The following is a 16,389-nucleotide window of genomic DNA, read 5'->3' as shown; positions in this document are numbered from 1 at the left end:
CAGTCACATGACTCCTGCATCACCTGCTCACCTGCTCACCTGCTCCTCAGTGGCCTCCTCACAGCGTTTAAAGCCGCTCATCTCCGCCTGCTGCTGGTCTCCTCGTCAGGTTCCTGTTCCTGCTCACCTGTGGACTCTCACCTGTCTGAACGTGCTGCTCTCACCTGTAAGATTAACCTCACCAATAAATCACTCAGCTGTTTCCGTCCGTCTGCCTCTGGCTCCTTTTTCTCGCTGCATCTGCTTTCTGCATGAACACCGAACTGCGCTGTGGTGCCATCGAGCGGAGGGAGGGAGTGAGGTGGGTTTCTCAGAGAGGAAGTGCAAATTTCAGTGTCAGTTGTTGGTGTGACAGGATGCAGCTAACACCGTTCTGCCTGCTGCTTTGTGAGTACAAACTTCTTTTCTGTGTACAAATAATCCCGTGACCTGCTGCTGATGGAGGATTTATTGTCTTTTCAATTCAGAAATGTAATTAGTTAGTAGATGAAAGCCAGTCTCTTCTGTGTGATTGTTTGCGTTCTTGTTTCATTTTTCTCGTGTTATTTGTATTCCTCTGCATGTCATCTTTTCTTCTGTTTCACTTTCTGAATTTGTCTTTTTCTACGTCTGTCGCTTGTTTTTGTTTTGCTTCAAAAGTTGTATTTCTTATTACGTGCTAATTTTCTGGACTTTTTACATTTTTGTTTTCATCATTTTTTCACACTTTGGTCCTGCAATTTTCTGTCTTATTACTTCTTTTTCATTCTCTCAATCTGTCCATCGTTTTTAATTCTGTAAACCGTTTTATTTCACGTCCCCCGTCCTCCCTCGGTGCAGCCTGTCTTCAGGTGAGTCCGGACAGGTCTCAGTTCTTCAAATACGGGACTATCGTTATGAGCTGCGAGGATCAGCTGAACTCCACCGGCTGGAAGGTGAAGAGGAAAACATTGGAGGGCGGGATCCGACCCTGCGCCTCCAGCTGGGGCTCCGCGTCCTCCGGCTCCACCTGCATCATCAGAAACGCCTACCCATCAGACACCGGGGTGTACTGGTGTGAGTCTGAGGACGGGGCGAGGAGCAACGCCATCAACATCACCATCAGTGGTACTGCACACAACACTGCAGGGACACTTTTAGGACATTTAAAGGATGTTATGACATTTTTAGAATTTTAAGACATTTCTAGGATTTTAGGACATCTCTCGGATTGTATCATGCTCTTAGGATTTTAGGATGTTTCGAGGATGTTAGAAGATCTCCAGGATTTTAGGACATTTCAAGGATTATAAAACGTTTCTAAGACATTTCTAAGATATCAGGATGTTTCTGTGATTTTAGGACATTTCTAGGATTTGAGGACATTTCTAGGATTTGAGGACATTAGGGGCTCAGCCAGGACCTCTATAGGGGACGTAGGGATTCCTCTACTGGCACTTTCTTGATAAATCAGCTCTATATTGATGCTGTTTTATGAACCTTATGTTTACAAAAACAATTTGTGAATCGCTGTATTTTTATTTTGAATTAGATGATGGTCGGGGGGCCACGGGGGGCCACTGGGGGCCCGATTAAGGCAAACAACAGTTCTGCTGCCATGTCCATGCCATGTGGTTTTTGAACCACAAAGTAAAGCTGAGGTTACATTAGAAATAAATCCTGAAATGAGTTTCTCTCTCTTCCACAGATCGTCAGGTGCTCCTTGAGAGTCCTGCCCTCCCCGTGTCAGAGGGAGCTGCCGTGACTCTGCTCTGCAAAGCCGAGTCGCACTCCGTCATCCACACATTTGATTTCCATAAAGACGGCCACTCTGTCGGCAGCAGCTCCACGGGAGAGCTGACCATTCACAGCGCTTCCAAGTCTGATGAAGGACTCTACACGTGCAGCATCCCCGGAGTTGGCGAGTCAGTTGGCAGCTGGGTGGCCGTTAAAGGTGAAATTATTACCGTTACGCCTGTGTATGTCCAGTGTTTGCATGTTGGAGTATTTCACCAGAAATATGATGTAATTCATTTTTTGTACTAAATAACATATTAGTGTGGAATTGTGGAAGCAGCACTAGATTCAAAGGAACTAAAGTATGAATGTGGAAAACTCAAATATTTACTGTGAGAGTTTATTTTTCTGGCTGATTGGGTCAGTTTTTCCTCTCATGGTTAATGTTCTTGGCGCATAAGAGTTCATTTATCTTCACAGGCTCTCTTACTCCTTCAGCTTCAGCTCCGCCCACAGGTACCTGTTCAGTTTCTGTCTTCAGGCTGGTGTGTCACCTGGTGGTGGGAGCACCTTACCTGCTGTCCACCATCTTACTAGGACTCATATACAGAGACAGGAACAGAGGTAAGAAGACAAATGTCCCCCGAGGTATTCTTCTTTACACTTTATATGTTAAATAATCAGATCAACATTAAAACTGTTATTTTAGATTATCTCTGCCATCAGTTAGTTTGTGTTTTGTCCCTGAAATATTTTTTCTTATTTTTATTACAGCCATCTTTCTAGATTTAAGGAAAGATGTCTGATAAAATTTGTATTTAAAGCTAACGAAAGGAAACTCAGTTTGCTGAAGACAGTCCAGTATCATCTGCTTACCTCATGATTTTGAAGACACTCCGGTATCATCTGCATAACTAATGATATAGCTGAAACTAAGCCAGTATTATCATCATTAGTTATGATTTTGCTGAAGACATGGGTGTCATCTGCATAAATACTGGTTCAGCTTCAGACAGTCCAGTATCATCTGCATAAATACTGGTTCAGCTTCAGACAGTCCAGTATCATCTGCATAAATACTGGTTCAGCTTCAGACAGTCCAGTATCATCTGCATAACTAATGATTTAGCAGAAAATAGTCCAGTATCATCAGCATAAGTGATGATTTAGCTGACTAAGCATAACTGATTATTTCAGCGACTGTTTACATTGACATTCATCATTTACCAAGAGTCTGCATAGAGTTTTATGCACCATATGATTCTATAGAAACCTGTTACTTTTATAAGCAGTAATTTAAAGATGACTTACTACATTTTAATTGCAATTCTCTCAGTCCACCTGTTGATAAAACTAGATACTCTTGACCACAAGGGGAAAATTCTGTACTTTAAGTGGCATTAGTGTCTTTTTGTCATATCATTACTTTATTATTATTACTTTATTCTTGATTTATATTGTATTCTTGTCATTTTTAGCTGATGCAGACATGCTAGAAGTTACCAGAAGTGGTTAACTCAGTGTTTTCTTCATGTTGGTCAAAGAAATAGGTCAATTAAAGGTTTATTTCCATCAACTTGCAGTTATGCAATATGCGCAGCCACAGTTGTCACCATTTTGTGGCCAGTTTTCTTTCTCGGTCTCTTGGCTTTGTCACTCAAAGACATCCAGTCAGTTTTGCAAAAACCATCAAACCAGACTAGACAAATGTTCCAGTGTAGCTCATGTTTGTCTGGAAGAACATTATTTTACTGTGCATGTTCTTTGTTGAAGTTAATTCAAATTACAGGTTAATAAAACAAAGTATTTATTGGAGTAATTAAGCACGGATCAATCATGCTGCCATCATTACAGTTGGGTCTGTGGTTTTGCAATGTTGCAACACAATGTGACCATTGTTTCATAGAAACTTCAACTCTTTCTGTTTGCAGCAGCTCGGATGATCGCAAAGAGAAGAGGGAGCAACGATGTCATCATGGAAATAGCTGTATAGTCTTACAATTTGTAAAAATGGCAAAGAAATTCTGCTTCAGTTGCACCATCGGTGTGTCAGATACCAGCAAAGTGACAATTTAGAAGAGTTTACAAAGCTTTGCGACCTCCATGAATCCTGGCTAAATATGTATACTTCGATTTCTGTTAACCTTTAAACCAATACTAGACTTCTGTTAAGCTGAAAACTAAACTGCAATACAAAGCGTTCTTTGTTTGAATTTTCTTGCTTTAAGAAATATAATCAAATCCAAATTTTGCATGTAAATAAAGAAGATTTAAGGAAATGTTTTCATCTTGTTAAACTTTTGTCACTAGCTGGTGGGCTGAAGTTTGACCCACCACATCTGTGATAGACTCCGTCTCTCCTTTACTTTCCTTCTTTCGTGTCTTGTTTGTTCAAAATTTTCAGGTAGGAAAACAGGTGTCATTTATTGTATGTGCACTGTAAAAAGAAGCAATTTTGATATTTTGACTTAAAAAATGAATAAATTTGTTTGTGCTACCTTAGCTTCAAAAATTTGTGACCAGGTTGCCGAAAACTTTTAAGTGACTGAATTTGAGAAGTTGAATCATTACAAAATGTACAAGTTCACCTCAACTTGTCATCTCAAATTAAGTCAACTAAAAAACGTTAAGTTGAGGTTTTTTCCTTTTACAGTGCACCACCTTTTAAATTCACTGAGCGTTCTTTGAATATAGGCATGATTTTTAAGTTGACTGAATTTCGAGAAGACAAGTTGAATCTTTGCAAAGTAACTTGTCTTCCCAAATTCAATAAATGTAAAAATCTGACAGAAATTCTCTCTATTTACAGTGCATATATGGCAAATGGCACTGTTTTTAACTCAATGAGCGCTCTTTGAAAATAGGCATGATTTTAAAGTTGACTGAATTTCAAGAAGACAAGTTGAATCACTAAAAAAATGGTTTTCTTAATTCAATCATCTTACTTTTTCTAAGGCAGCCTGGACACTAACTTTTTAGAGGTAAACAAATACTCGCATTTAACAGTGTCTCACTGAAAAGACAAAGCCATCTCTTTTTTTGTAAAATAGTAACAATCTATAACAAAATATATCATAAAATATGTTCTTATTCTAAATTAACTACTAAAAGAATTTTCAGTTTAATAAAGAAATTCTTATTTTTGGGGTATTTTTGTAATACGGCAATGCAACAATGATTTTCGGTTAATATGTATGTTTGCTTTAGCCTATGTCTCTATTGTTCATGTGACAAGACAATAACATCATATCGTAGCTGTTTTGAGTACATAGGTAGTAGCTTGCGTGCACTGGGGCCCGCTCTAACTGCTTTACTTCTCAGGGTGCTTTGACTTTTGACCTTTTCGGCCTTTATTGCTCGTGTCTTGTTCGGAGCTGGTATATGTGAGTCGATGTTGGATGGTACACTGGGATGGATACAAAGCACATAAAGTTTGTGTTAAATGCTGTTGAGTGTGAAAAGGAAGTGGAGGCTGTTTGTGGTTTGGTTGTTTTTGTCATTCAAACATGCAAACATACGAGGTGTGAAGATTCAGTCCAGCCTTCGAGTCTTTTGGTTTGTTTTTTGCCATTTGACAGAATCTCCAACTGACCAGAACTTACTCAGAAACGGATTCGACATTGAATGAATCCCTTCTAGCGTTTCATTCTTTCCACAGATTTTTAATATTTTGTGACACAAATGTTACTTTGAATATGAACAAGAGAAGCTCAAACAATTTCACAGTTATCGTGAGTCAATTACTCAATCAGCCTCAATCTGGGTCAGTTGTGGCGAGTTTTTTTAAAGTAGGTCAGTGTTTTTTAAGCCCTGACAAACACCGTTAGCGGCCAAACCACGTTGGCTTTTTGAGTGATTTAGCCACTGTAATGAACGCTTTTTAATGTAATTTCTCCTGATTTCTCACTTTTTTTAGTGTCTGGATGTCCTTCCTGTTTAACCGATGACTTCCCGTTTTCCATGAGCACACAACACAAGTTTTTGACCTACGTTCGGTTGTATCCTACAGAGCAGCCAGTAAAGTCTCTTTTTCTGGGTCATCGTTAAACAAAGTGGACTTTTTAAACTCACGCACTAAGGCTGGGCCAAAAGTTGAACTTCAAATATTAATTGATACTGAAAATTGTGTAAAATAACTTCTTTAATCATATTTAAAACTCTGGAAACAGCTGAATAGGTTGTGTTTTTGGCTGATTTAATTTAACAAAATAGTAGTGTTTCATAATGTGATAGGAATCTCTTGTGGTTTGGTTGTTGAGTAAAGCTGCTCTTTGTTGTGTTCTGTGGCTAAAACTATCTCAAAGGTTAAATTCACAATGAAAAAGCATCTCAAACATTCTTGGTATATATTGAGTTGCAATGCAGTTGAAGGTAAATGCATCATTGTGGTGCAGCTCCTCATTGTTTGAAACAACAAGCAAATTTTAAAAATCAAAACCAAAAAGGTACTTTTTTTGATAATTTCACTTTTAGGAAGCAGAATGCAAATGTGTCCTCTGTTTCTTCAAATGTTATGATGTGACAAATGTTTCATTTAATGAGGCAGGAAACATCGGTTTCAATTGAAAACGTTTTTTTTTTATTTCCAGTCACAGTTTCAGCACCTCAGCCTCTTAGTGTCCAGATGTTTCACAGCTTTCAAAGTGGACTGTGCGTGACTTTAGTTGTAAAAAACAAATCCAGATATTGTAAAATAATAATGATAATAACAAAAAGCAGCAGCATAGTGTTGAAAAAGACAGCACAAAAATAGTATTCAAATAGTACAATTATTTAGTGAAGCAATAACATGCATGAATACTTGCACAGACCCACAGCAACTTTGGAAGAATGCCCCCCAAGTCTTTATGAAACGTTTATTGTCCGCTGTGGACAATCAGAAACCAATAGTGGATGCAGCCCTAAAAAGCAACACTCTCCCTGAAATAATTCATAAAATGATGGTCACATTTATCAAAAATCACACAAATACAAACAAATACAAATACAAACTTATGAGCCGTTCCCTGCATCTGCATTTCAATCAAGAATATTACAAAACTGTTCACATTTCATTGCTCAAGAATCATCATCACATCATTTTTATTACACACATTTGTAAATTCATAGTAAAATCATATAATTAAAATAATAAATATTAATTATATATTATATATTTAAAATATATGACAGGAAAAAAATATATATATATGTAGTTTCTTTTCAAAACTTTTTTATGCATTTGCTTATTTTCACAGAATTGTATTATTATTAATTATTGCTAATGTTTGGGCAATGTCTTGTTTAGTTGCTCATGGCCTCTCACTTTGTATTTGAACATTTTTTAAAAGTTAAAATCATATTGTTTATAAACATTTAACAGTAAATTATCCTAAGATACCTTTCGTTACATAGTAAAATATATTTTTCTTAATTTCACCCGTTGTATCTCAGATATATAGTGTACTTTAAACTCTCACAGACTGGTGCAGTAATCACAGTGATGACTGAGTTTAAACACACTCAGTCATCAGACTCCCCAACACAAAACAAGCTGCTCTGCAGTCAACCTGACAGCCACCTCCTCACTTTGACTTTATGCTAATGTGAGTTTCTCTAAGTTTCTCATTACTGTGTCTGTCTGATTTCATAGTTACAGTACGACAATAGCGCCATCATGAGGTCAAACAGGAGAACATCTGCTAACAATTGCATCCAACATGCAGTGAATTTAAAACAAAGACTCTTACGTACCTTTTTAACATGAAAACATTAGAAAAAATACCTTTTATCATATCTGGCAGGTTGACACTAGATTGTTAAAATAAAACAGTGTTATGTATTTTAGAGCTGTATATAACATTCACACTGGTCATAGGTGATATCACAGTATTACAGTATATCAGAGTACCAAAAGATAAGTTTTTAAACACCATCGTGAATGCAGCACTCCTCTTTCTAATAAACTCATTATATGTAGTGCACAGCACGCACCACTAGAGCTCAATCTGCAGTCTCTACTGAGACAGACAGCTGAGCTAAAAGACACAGCGACACCTTGTGGTGGAGGGAGAAGTTACAGACGACCTAAACCTAAAACTCAATAAACAGATTCAAATAAAAACTTGCTTCTTCCATGTTTGAAATGGAGTAAGAGGAAGTAAAACTGAACTTTTAAAAGTGAATGTTTTTATGAGTAGATATCTCTTTCTAGATTAATGACCAGTGCAGGAAAGATGGAGTCGTGTCTCCGTACTTGCTACACTGGATCTCCTGCGATATTTGCTTCCTGTTTACAGACTGACGGCTGGTGTGCTCAGAGGCTGACAGCTGTGTGAATTTCTGAACCTTCCTCTTCTTCTTGGGTTGCTTCGCTTCTTTTGTTCTATCACGTGTTGACTTGCAGTCGTACCTAAATGACACAAAACAGGTTAGAGTTACGGTTAAATGGCAGTTTGCAGCACACGTTAAAAAAACAAGTATTTGAGCCAGCAGAAGAAGTCAAAAGAGAAAAAGTCAGAACAGGATGAATAAAGGTTGATTATATTTTCAGCTAAAATAGAGTCAGGCAGCGTTGACGCTTGCTGTTACTGAGAATGAAGACCACAGATACTCACAACTGCAGCCTTCAGATCCAATAAAATATCTTTCCAAAAGTCATTAAAGAGGAAAACGCTGATGGTGAAACAACGAGTAAAAGTCAAATCAGTTTGGACCCACACTTTACAATGGAACTGCGTGATTTTTAAATTTACTAACAGAGAATAAGTAAAAATGCACCATTTTCAAGTTCAACTTTGAGTATTTTGACCACTTTATTTTGCTGTCCGTTTCTTTTGGCCCTACATTTCTCATCCAACAGGGGTCAGCTGGGTCAGAAAGTTAGCGGCTATTATGCCATCCGACTGAAACGAAACTCTCAATACACTCTGAATATAGCGTCTACTCAGGCTGATTTACATTTTTTCAGGTAAGCCTAATATACGTTTTGATGTGAACCCCTGAGGGGTGTACACCCCGTCTGTTTCTGACGACCGCCAGCTACTGTATGTAACACACTGACTGTACTTCAGCATTTCATACAGCTCCACTTCAAAAATCCCAAACTATTCCTTTAACATCTGAAATGAACAGTTTCTTGTAGAAATGAAGGACAAACGACGCAGGTTTCACAGCATGTAGACCCACATCCGAGGTTACAAAAGCTGCTTTTACAGAGACGACGCTTTAGGGCTGCAACAAAATCCCAAAATCCTTTATACGCCCCTGCACTTTTACACACACATCAAACACACACACACACTTCAAACATGTCAAAAGGTAACATTCATGCTGCCAAAGGTCACGGCTTTACGGTTTTATGTTTTACACAAACCCCACTCGAACACTGTTACTACCACTATTCCCGGCTCAGAGGCTTGACCGCTCTGCTCCCCCGCTCTCACGATCAGACGTTATATCGACAACAAGGCGGCATAATGGCGTGATATCCCACTGTGATATCCGCCTGCAGTGTAGACGCAGCCAGTGAAGTCAGGACTTGTTTCTCTTACCGTGGCTGTTTTTTGGCCCCAGCTGTGGTGCTGGCTCTTGCTGTTGCTCTTGCTGTTGCTCTTGCTGTTGCTGTGGTTCTGGCAAGCTCCCTCCGGCTCCCTCTCCGCCTCCGATTGTCAGCATCGCTTGCATTTGCTCTGTATTTGCGGCAAAGAACAAAATGACATTTAAAAATTTGAGTTAAAACTTTGGAAAGTTAGGGGCCATTTACACAGCAACAGTTCTTGCATGAAACGTGAAACTTTTGTTGTGGTTTGGTTCCAGAATTACATTTTTTGAAAATGCCACCTCTCTGTCGCCCTGTGATAACAGTGAGTCACGGCCATATATTACGTTTCATTTAAATAGCCACGAGTATGAGGACAACAATAACAACAGTGGCGGACTTGGATGCTTTATAACTGAGCATCACTCGAGGTAATGGTTCCACTTCATCGACTGTCCACAAAAAGCTGTTGATTCCTCGTGCGTGCATTTGCAATCATCTTCTGATTTTCTGATAGAATAGAATAAAATAGAATCAATAAGCCTTTATGGGCAGGCGCGTTGTCTTCTTCTATGGTGTGTCATCACAAAGTTTTCATGGACAAAATTGTGAAAACAGTTGTTTTTTTAGTAACGCAAAGGAATAAATTTTTCGTTTTTGGTAGGGCCATTGTCGTCTAAACGTGGTCTTATAGTAGCTGTTTTGTATTTTATATCAGTCCCTCCAGGATATCACAATGTTGTAATTTTAGCAAGTACATTTAGCAAATTCAGCTGATCCATAGGCAATTTGTGCGACCTTGCAGTTCTGTCCAGTTGCTTCAATTTTAGAACAAATTTGACTATTTAAAACTGGCTAAATTTCTTTTCATTAGTGGCTTAATTATTATATGACCATATTGCAATATTGTCAGCAGTGTATTGATTCACTCAGCCCTTCTTTGCTCTCTCTGTTTATCATGAGACTGCTGATGCGCCTGGGACGGAGTCAGGAACAGTGACAGGGGTAACTGTTGGCATCACCATGCTAACGTTACCCATCGTTTAATGACTGAGTCCAGCCATTTTGGTGTGAGGTTGAGGAGCACAGTAACGCCTGAGGTCGCCTCACAACCTCATCGTGACAGAAAAAGACACCTAAAAATGTTTCAACTTATATCACAATTTTGTATAAAAAAAAACCCAAAAAAAACAAACAAACAAACTGCCGTGCAATCTAGCATTACAGGCCGCAACAAGCACAAAAACAGCCTGTGAAAACCTGAAGGTACTGTTATAGAAAGACTGGGTCATAATTTTGTGCTGCTGTCGTGCTGGTGACAAGAACTCCAGATATTTACTCACCAGGATCTCCCTGACCTCCTTGATTTCCATCATCCCTTCGTGTTCGTCCTGAAATATGAAAACACACCTTTTCAAGCTGGCATATTCAGACTGACTCTGTGGTGACACAAACATCTTGATTTTCACTGATGATGATTTCATTGCAATGATTTTATAACTAGTTTTTATGACAATAATTTTGTCAAGTTATGATATTAACTTATTACTATTCATGAATGATTTTTTGACTTCTATGGATGGATGCATTGCTGCTTGTTTTTAACTGTGTCTCTTATGGTGTCCTTGAGTGCTTTAAAAGGTACCTTTAAATAAACTTATATTAATTGTGTTAAAGTGTAATTGTGTAAATAATGTTAGAGCTTAAAGGGCTGTCCACACAAAGAATGATAACTAATAACTAATAACTATATGACTGTAAAAACGTTCCTGCTCAAGTGGATGGTGGAGTCCACACCACAGCTATAACAACAACAAAAGTGGTGAACGTTATCACCTGGTGTGGACGGCCCTTAATGCTTTTAAAGTAAAACAAATATATAACTTATGCATATTTAATGTTGACATGGTAGCCAGACATACAGCTGAGATTATATCTGAATTGACATCATAGGGAACAGTACTTGTGTTAACATACTGTAATGTACATGCTGTGCTGCGTCTGAATGAAAAAAGGGAAAGTGTTGTTATGTGTTCTCGGCACAAGAAAACATGATTGGTTTCTCAATAATTCAACTAATTTTTGCAACATTGTGAATGTACCATGCAGCTTAAACATAACCATTTGATTCTAAAATGGGTCAGTTTGAAGTTTTAGATTTCGTTGATCTCAGCAACCACGTTTAAAAGAGTGGTTTCACTGTTTTTCAAGTCTGTCTTTTAACAATAGTGACAAACCTGAAAAGACTGTTATATAAGCCTTTAATATCATACATATGGGCACTTGACTATTGTTTTAAGACAGGCTTAAAAAATGTGAACTTATTATTTCTAAAAGGCGTAAATGAAGAGAGGAGAAATGTAGGTCTTACTGTTCTGGTTCCTCCTTCGGCAGTAACAGCCAACAGCAATGGCAACAATGAGAATAACAATGGGAATAGTAATGTAAGCGATGTTTCCTGAAAGAACAGAAGAGAAATGTCAAGATTTGTTCTTCAGTGAGGGATTCCAAAATAACATCCATTTTTTACAATCGATTCTCCTCACGGTCACAACTCATTCGTGAAATGTGTCCCACCAAAAGTGTTTGATACAATCTCTTTAATAGCAGGATGAATAATTTGGAGTCATGTCAGTCCAATCTTTTCTCTTTTTTCTTCTGTTTTGGTCTCCACCACCAACTTCAGCGGGACATACCCGTCTCTTTAGCTGCTAAATGCTCTATTATGTTCTCGGGCTGGGTGATTAATCAGAATTTTTTTAGATTTTGGTTTCCATCAATTTTCAAAAGTAGGTAATCGAGATTACGTGATTTGAGTTACCCAATGTTGATCCCAATTTATTTTATTTTGTGAATCAAGCGCACTTTTTATAGTGGATGTGCTTGGTCCCTTTTGAAAACAGCACTGGGATGAGAAGTATTCAGTCCCTTTATTTAAGTAAAAGTACTAATACCACCTGGTACTAGTACCACCTGCAAAGAGGTTTAACTTAAGTAAGATACTTAAGTAAGTAGATAAGTAATTTTAGGAAAAAGTACTTCAAGTATTGAAAGTAAAAATACAAAATGGAGAAAAAATAACAAATACAAAAACAAATACAAAACACCCCAAAAGTTAAAATTGTTATATATATATATATATATATATATATATATATATATATATATATATATATATATATATATATATATATATATATATATATATATATATATATATATATATATATATATATATATATTTAAAAAACAAAAAAGAAAAAGACAAATGTTTATCAAAATAGTTTTCTGTCAATCAGCTAATTGATTAATCAACTAACCATGCAGCTGTACTTGTATTAACTGCTAGGTCATTGACATTACAACAAAATATCATATTTTATAAACTCTTCTCATGTTTTTTAATTCAAAAATTGTTCAAAGTCACTTGAGTGTTCAGATAAATGTATTGAAGTAAAATTACCATATTCCCCTCTGAAATATACTGGAGTAAAAGTACAGAGCCACATGAAATAAAAATATTCAATTAAATTCAAGTACCTCGAATTTGTACTTAAGTACTGTACTTGAGTAAGTGTACTTAGAAATATCAGCAGAAAACAGCGAGGCAGCGCACACCACCTCTCTGTTAAATAACTGTTAAAAATCATTATTTCAATTTCAATTAAAATAACTGTGATTGTTATTTTTTCCACAGTTGAGCAGCTGTATGTTTGAGTCTTTAACTGTCTGCTAACAAAGACACATTTCACATTTTATTTCAAACGATCATACAAAAATATCACTTACAGCAAATATGAATTCAAGACAAGTCAAAATAATCAAATCATCAATATTTTGCCTTTGCTTACTAAGATCTGGTGACTTTGGATCTTGTGTTGGTTTTGGATCTGGTGTTGGTTTTGCATCTGTGTAAAAAAAACAACAAATAAAATATTGAAATATGGGATAATATTCTGAGCCAAAGGAAGACCATCTGTTGAGCTGGTGACAGAACCCAGGATATTTACTTACCAGAATTCAAGTGTTTCATTTTCCCTTTATTTTCGTCTGTAAAATAATAATTGTGTCACATGTTAACAAGCTAGAAATAAATTTTAAGGTCCAGTGTGTAAGATTTGGACAGATTTTGTGGCATCTCGCAGTGAGGATTACAGATTTCAAACGTCTCCTGGTTAGAATTTGCTGGGTGTTTCCTGCTCAGGAGGTTTTTACTGGGAGCTGAATTATCCGCAGAGCTCGCTTCAAACAAATGAAACAGGTAAAACTGTTAAAACACTGAATAAAGCAGTTTAACATCAGAATAATCAGTGTTATTCAGACACTGCTCCATGCCTAAAGGCTGCGAACTTCGTTTGAAGATGTGAAAAAATGAATATAGGAATGTACCTATATAAAGCCGGTGTTTGTTTTGTCCTTTCTGGGCTACTGTAGGAACATGTTGGTGCAACTTCTCCATAGATGAGGGCCTGCTCTCTATAAATGTATATAAATGGTTAATTCTTTAGTCACAAAAACACAATGATTCTTACCTTCAGGTGATTATACACTAGAGAAGACTTAGTATATCTATTCCATTGCTGCCAGTAAATCCACCTAAATCCTGCACACTGGACCTTTAACATGTTAAAAAAATTTATTTTTTTTCTACTTTTTCCATTTTAGCACAGAAATACTGATAAATACTCACCAAGTGTGAGGGTAATGTTGCATTGCATTACCTCAGCAGAGTTATTCACCCTAACATGGCAGATGTAATTTCCCACATCATGCTCAGTTACATTGGTTAATTTCAGTGAAATATTTCCTTTCTTCATTTCATTGGGGAAGAGAGATGTTCTGCCTTTGTAATACTTATGCTGATTATCTGGCAGATCCTTCCCATATTTGTTGACGTGCACATCCAAGTTGTCGCACGTCCACTCCACTCTCAAAGACTCTGGAAAAGACTTGTCGTCGTCCGGGGGCGTCATGCTGCACTGCAGAACAACGGTTTCACGTTTTCCAGCTTTAACTGTTTCACATGAGCCTGAGGAGATAACCATTGCATTTAACCTTCCTGTTGTAGCGTCACACAACTCCTTGTTTCTCAGTGTTGAGCAAGACGAGCACAGCTGAGTAACAGCTAATTGTGAAATTAGTTTTAAAAAGTCTTGGCACACAGACTTTTATATAAAACGGTAGTCAAGTTTCTATCGAAATGTGGCGCAGATTTTTTAACCAAACTTCCTGCAAATCAGGAGAAGAAAATACGAAATAATGCGCATTTCTGTCAACTCTCGTAATATGTAACTGACTATCAGAAATGGTGCCCATTCGCCAAAATGAAAATTAACAGAATAGCAGTGCAGAAGTTAGTGTCCCTGCAAAAAAAGACACATGAAATGTTTGAAAAGGCACAAAAAATACCCCAAAAAGACACAAAAGAACCACGCAGAGAAACAAAATGATTAATAGGAGAGCCAGAACATTCAATAAAGAGCAAAAATAAGGAAGACACAAAATTGCCTCAAAGACACACAAAATGACCAAAAAAGATACAAAAGAACCTAAAAGACACACAAACATCTACAAATAAGACAAATTACCCCAAAAAGACACAAAACAAGCAGAAAGAGATGCAAAACATTCACCCAAAAAAGGCACAGAAGAACCACACAAAGACACAAATGACTGCACAAATGACACAAAATTACAAATTTAGAAGAAATAAATGACCAAAATAAACATAAAATAAACGTAAGGACAAAAAAATCACAAAAACAAACACAAATAGGGAAAAAGAATAACAAAAAAAGACTCAAAACAACCACAAGGAGACACAAAATGGCAAACAAGAGACACAGAATAAGAAAGATACAAAATAATCTCACAAAGATGAAAAAAAGACTCTAAATAGACAAAAAAAAGACTTAATAGACAAAAACAACAGCAAAGAGATACAAAATAACCACAGGAAATAATAAAATAATAAAATAAAACAAAATAAAATAAAATCTAAATTGTATGTAAGTGTATAAAAAAATGCAAAACGAATTAAACACACACACACACATAAAGCCATGGAGTGATGAGGGTTAACAAACCACAGAAAACGCTCTGCCTACATCCTGTAATAAAACCCATTTAGCGATTAAATAGTCAAATTCAAAACCCTTCAAATCTTATTAAAGATTTCTTTTCTAGTCGATTATTCGAGATTAAAACACGCTGAGATGTTTTTTCTTTTACACTGAAACTTGCACGCACTCACCTGCGTCGCTGAGAAAAATCAGTGAAATCAGTAAAATCAGTAAAATCCCATAAACTGGCTTCATGGTCGCTGGATGAAGAAAAAGTGAACCGCTGCAGATCTCACCGAGATGATTTCACGCTTTATTAAGTTTTTAAGACAAAAAGATCGCTGTTAACTTCGTCTTGGGGCGTTGTCTGAAAGTACCGTCGATGAAAATTTACTTTCTGTTTCTTTTTCTAAAGTTCAGCTCAGTTCAGTTCAGGAAATAGCGACCTTCAGTATATTTAAGATATCCAAAGACTTACCTTTTTTGCATTAATTTAACTGTATCGTTGTTATGATGCTATTTCATGCAGACTGTCCACCAGCTGCCGGTTCTTGCATTTTTGGTCTGCAAAAATTTCGTTTATTGACTTTAAATCATTACTGTGATGGCTTTGCATTATTCTATATTTTTATTTTATTTTATTTTAATATTCTAGTCTGAAATTAGAACAACTGCGAAAGTAAATATCAGACTATTTAAAAGTTCCCATAGGTCATTAAAGTGCTTTAAAGAGAGAAAAAATCTCAAGCCTTTATTTATTTTTAAATTTATTTAAACAGGTAATATTTAAGGCAGTGCTGCTATTATTATTATTATTATCATCATCATCAGTAGTAGTAGTATAAATTATTATTATTATTATTATTATTATTATTATTATTATTATTATTATTATTATCATTATTATTATTATTATTATTATCATTATACACAATCATACTATTTTTATTAGAATTTCTTAGATCCCATTTTTATAGACTTGATTTTGTGTGGTGTATATTTCAATTTTCTTTTAATTTTTATCCTGTCTTTATCCTGATAATAATGATAATAATAATAATTATTATTATTATCATTATTAATATTATTGTTGTTGTTGTTGTTGTTGTTATT

The 16,389-nt window shown here is 36.4% G+C and overlaps 2 protein-coding genes across 5 annotated transcripts; one reads left to right on the top strand and one right to left on the bottom strand.

Moving 5' to 3' along the window:
• Positions 1-34: 34 nt before the first annotated feature.
• Positions 35-3,974, top strand: LOC121962506 (Fc receptor-like protein 5). Of its 4 annotated transcripts, none has more exons than XM_088073524.1 (5): positions 35-387; positions 820-1,086; positions 1,667-1,912; positions 2,194-2,319; positions 3,630-3,974. In XM_088073524.1, exons 1-5 carry the CDS (start codon positions 252-254, stop codon positions 3,686-3,688), a joined length of 834 nt encoding a protein of 277 aa, XP_087929650.1. In that variant the 5' UTR covers positions 35-251; the 3' UTR covers positions 3,689-3,974. The 4 variants fall into 4 exon arrangements, with proteins under 4 accessions (XP_087929650.1, XP_087929648.1, XP_087929649.1 ...); XM_088073522.1 differs by having other exon boundaries at positions 36-387; positions 2,176-2,319; XM_088073523.1 differs by having other exon boundaries at positions 37-387; positions 3,627-3,974.
• Positions 3,975-6,251: 2,277 nt separating this feature from the next.
• On the bottom strand, positions 6,252-15,834 carry LOC121964280 (uncharacterized). Its single transcript, XM_088073513.1, has 8 exons — positions 15,468-15,834; positions 13,905-14,243; positions 13,229-13,264; positions 13,066-13,122; positions 11,586-11,672; positions 10,558-10,605; positions 9,228-9,365; positions 6,252-8,086 (listed from the first exon to the last, which is right to left on the bottom strand). The coding sequence occupies exons 1-8, from the start codon at positions 15,529-15,531 to the stop codon at positions 7,968-7,970; spliced, it is 888 nt and encodes a 295-aa protein (XP_087929639.1). The 5' UTR covers positions 15,532-15,834; the 3' UTR covers positions 6,252-7,967.
• Between the last annotated feature and the right edge of the window lie 555 nt (positions 15,835-16,389).

This window comes from Plectropomus leopardus, chromosome 23, assembly GCF_026936395.1.
Source record: "Plectropomus leopardus strain MGB_pleo_1.0 chromosome 23, ASM2693639v1, whole genome shotgun sequence".
NCBI classification, from domain to species: Eukaryota; Metazoa; Chordata; class Actinopteri; order Perciformes; family Serranidae; genus Plectropomus; species Plectropomus leopardus.
This window is presented reverse-complemented; position numbering and strand designations above follow the sequence as displayed.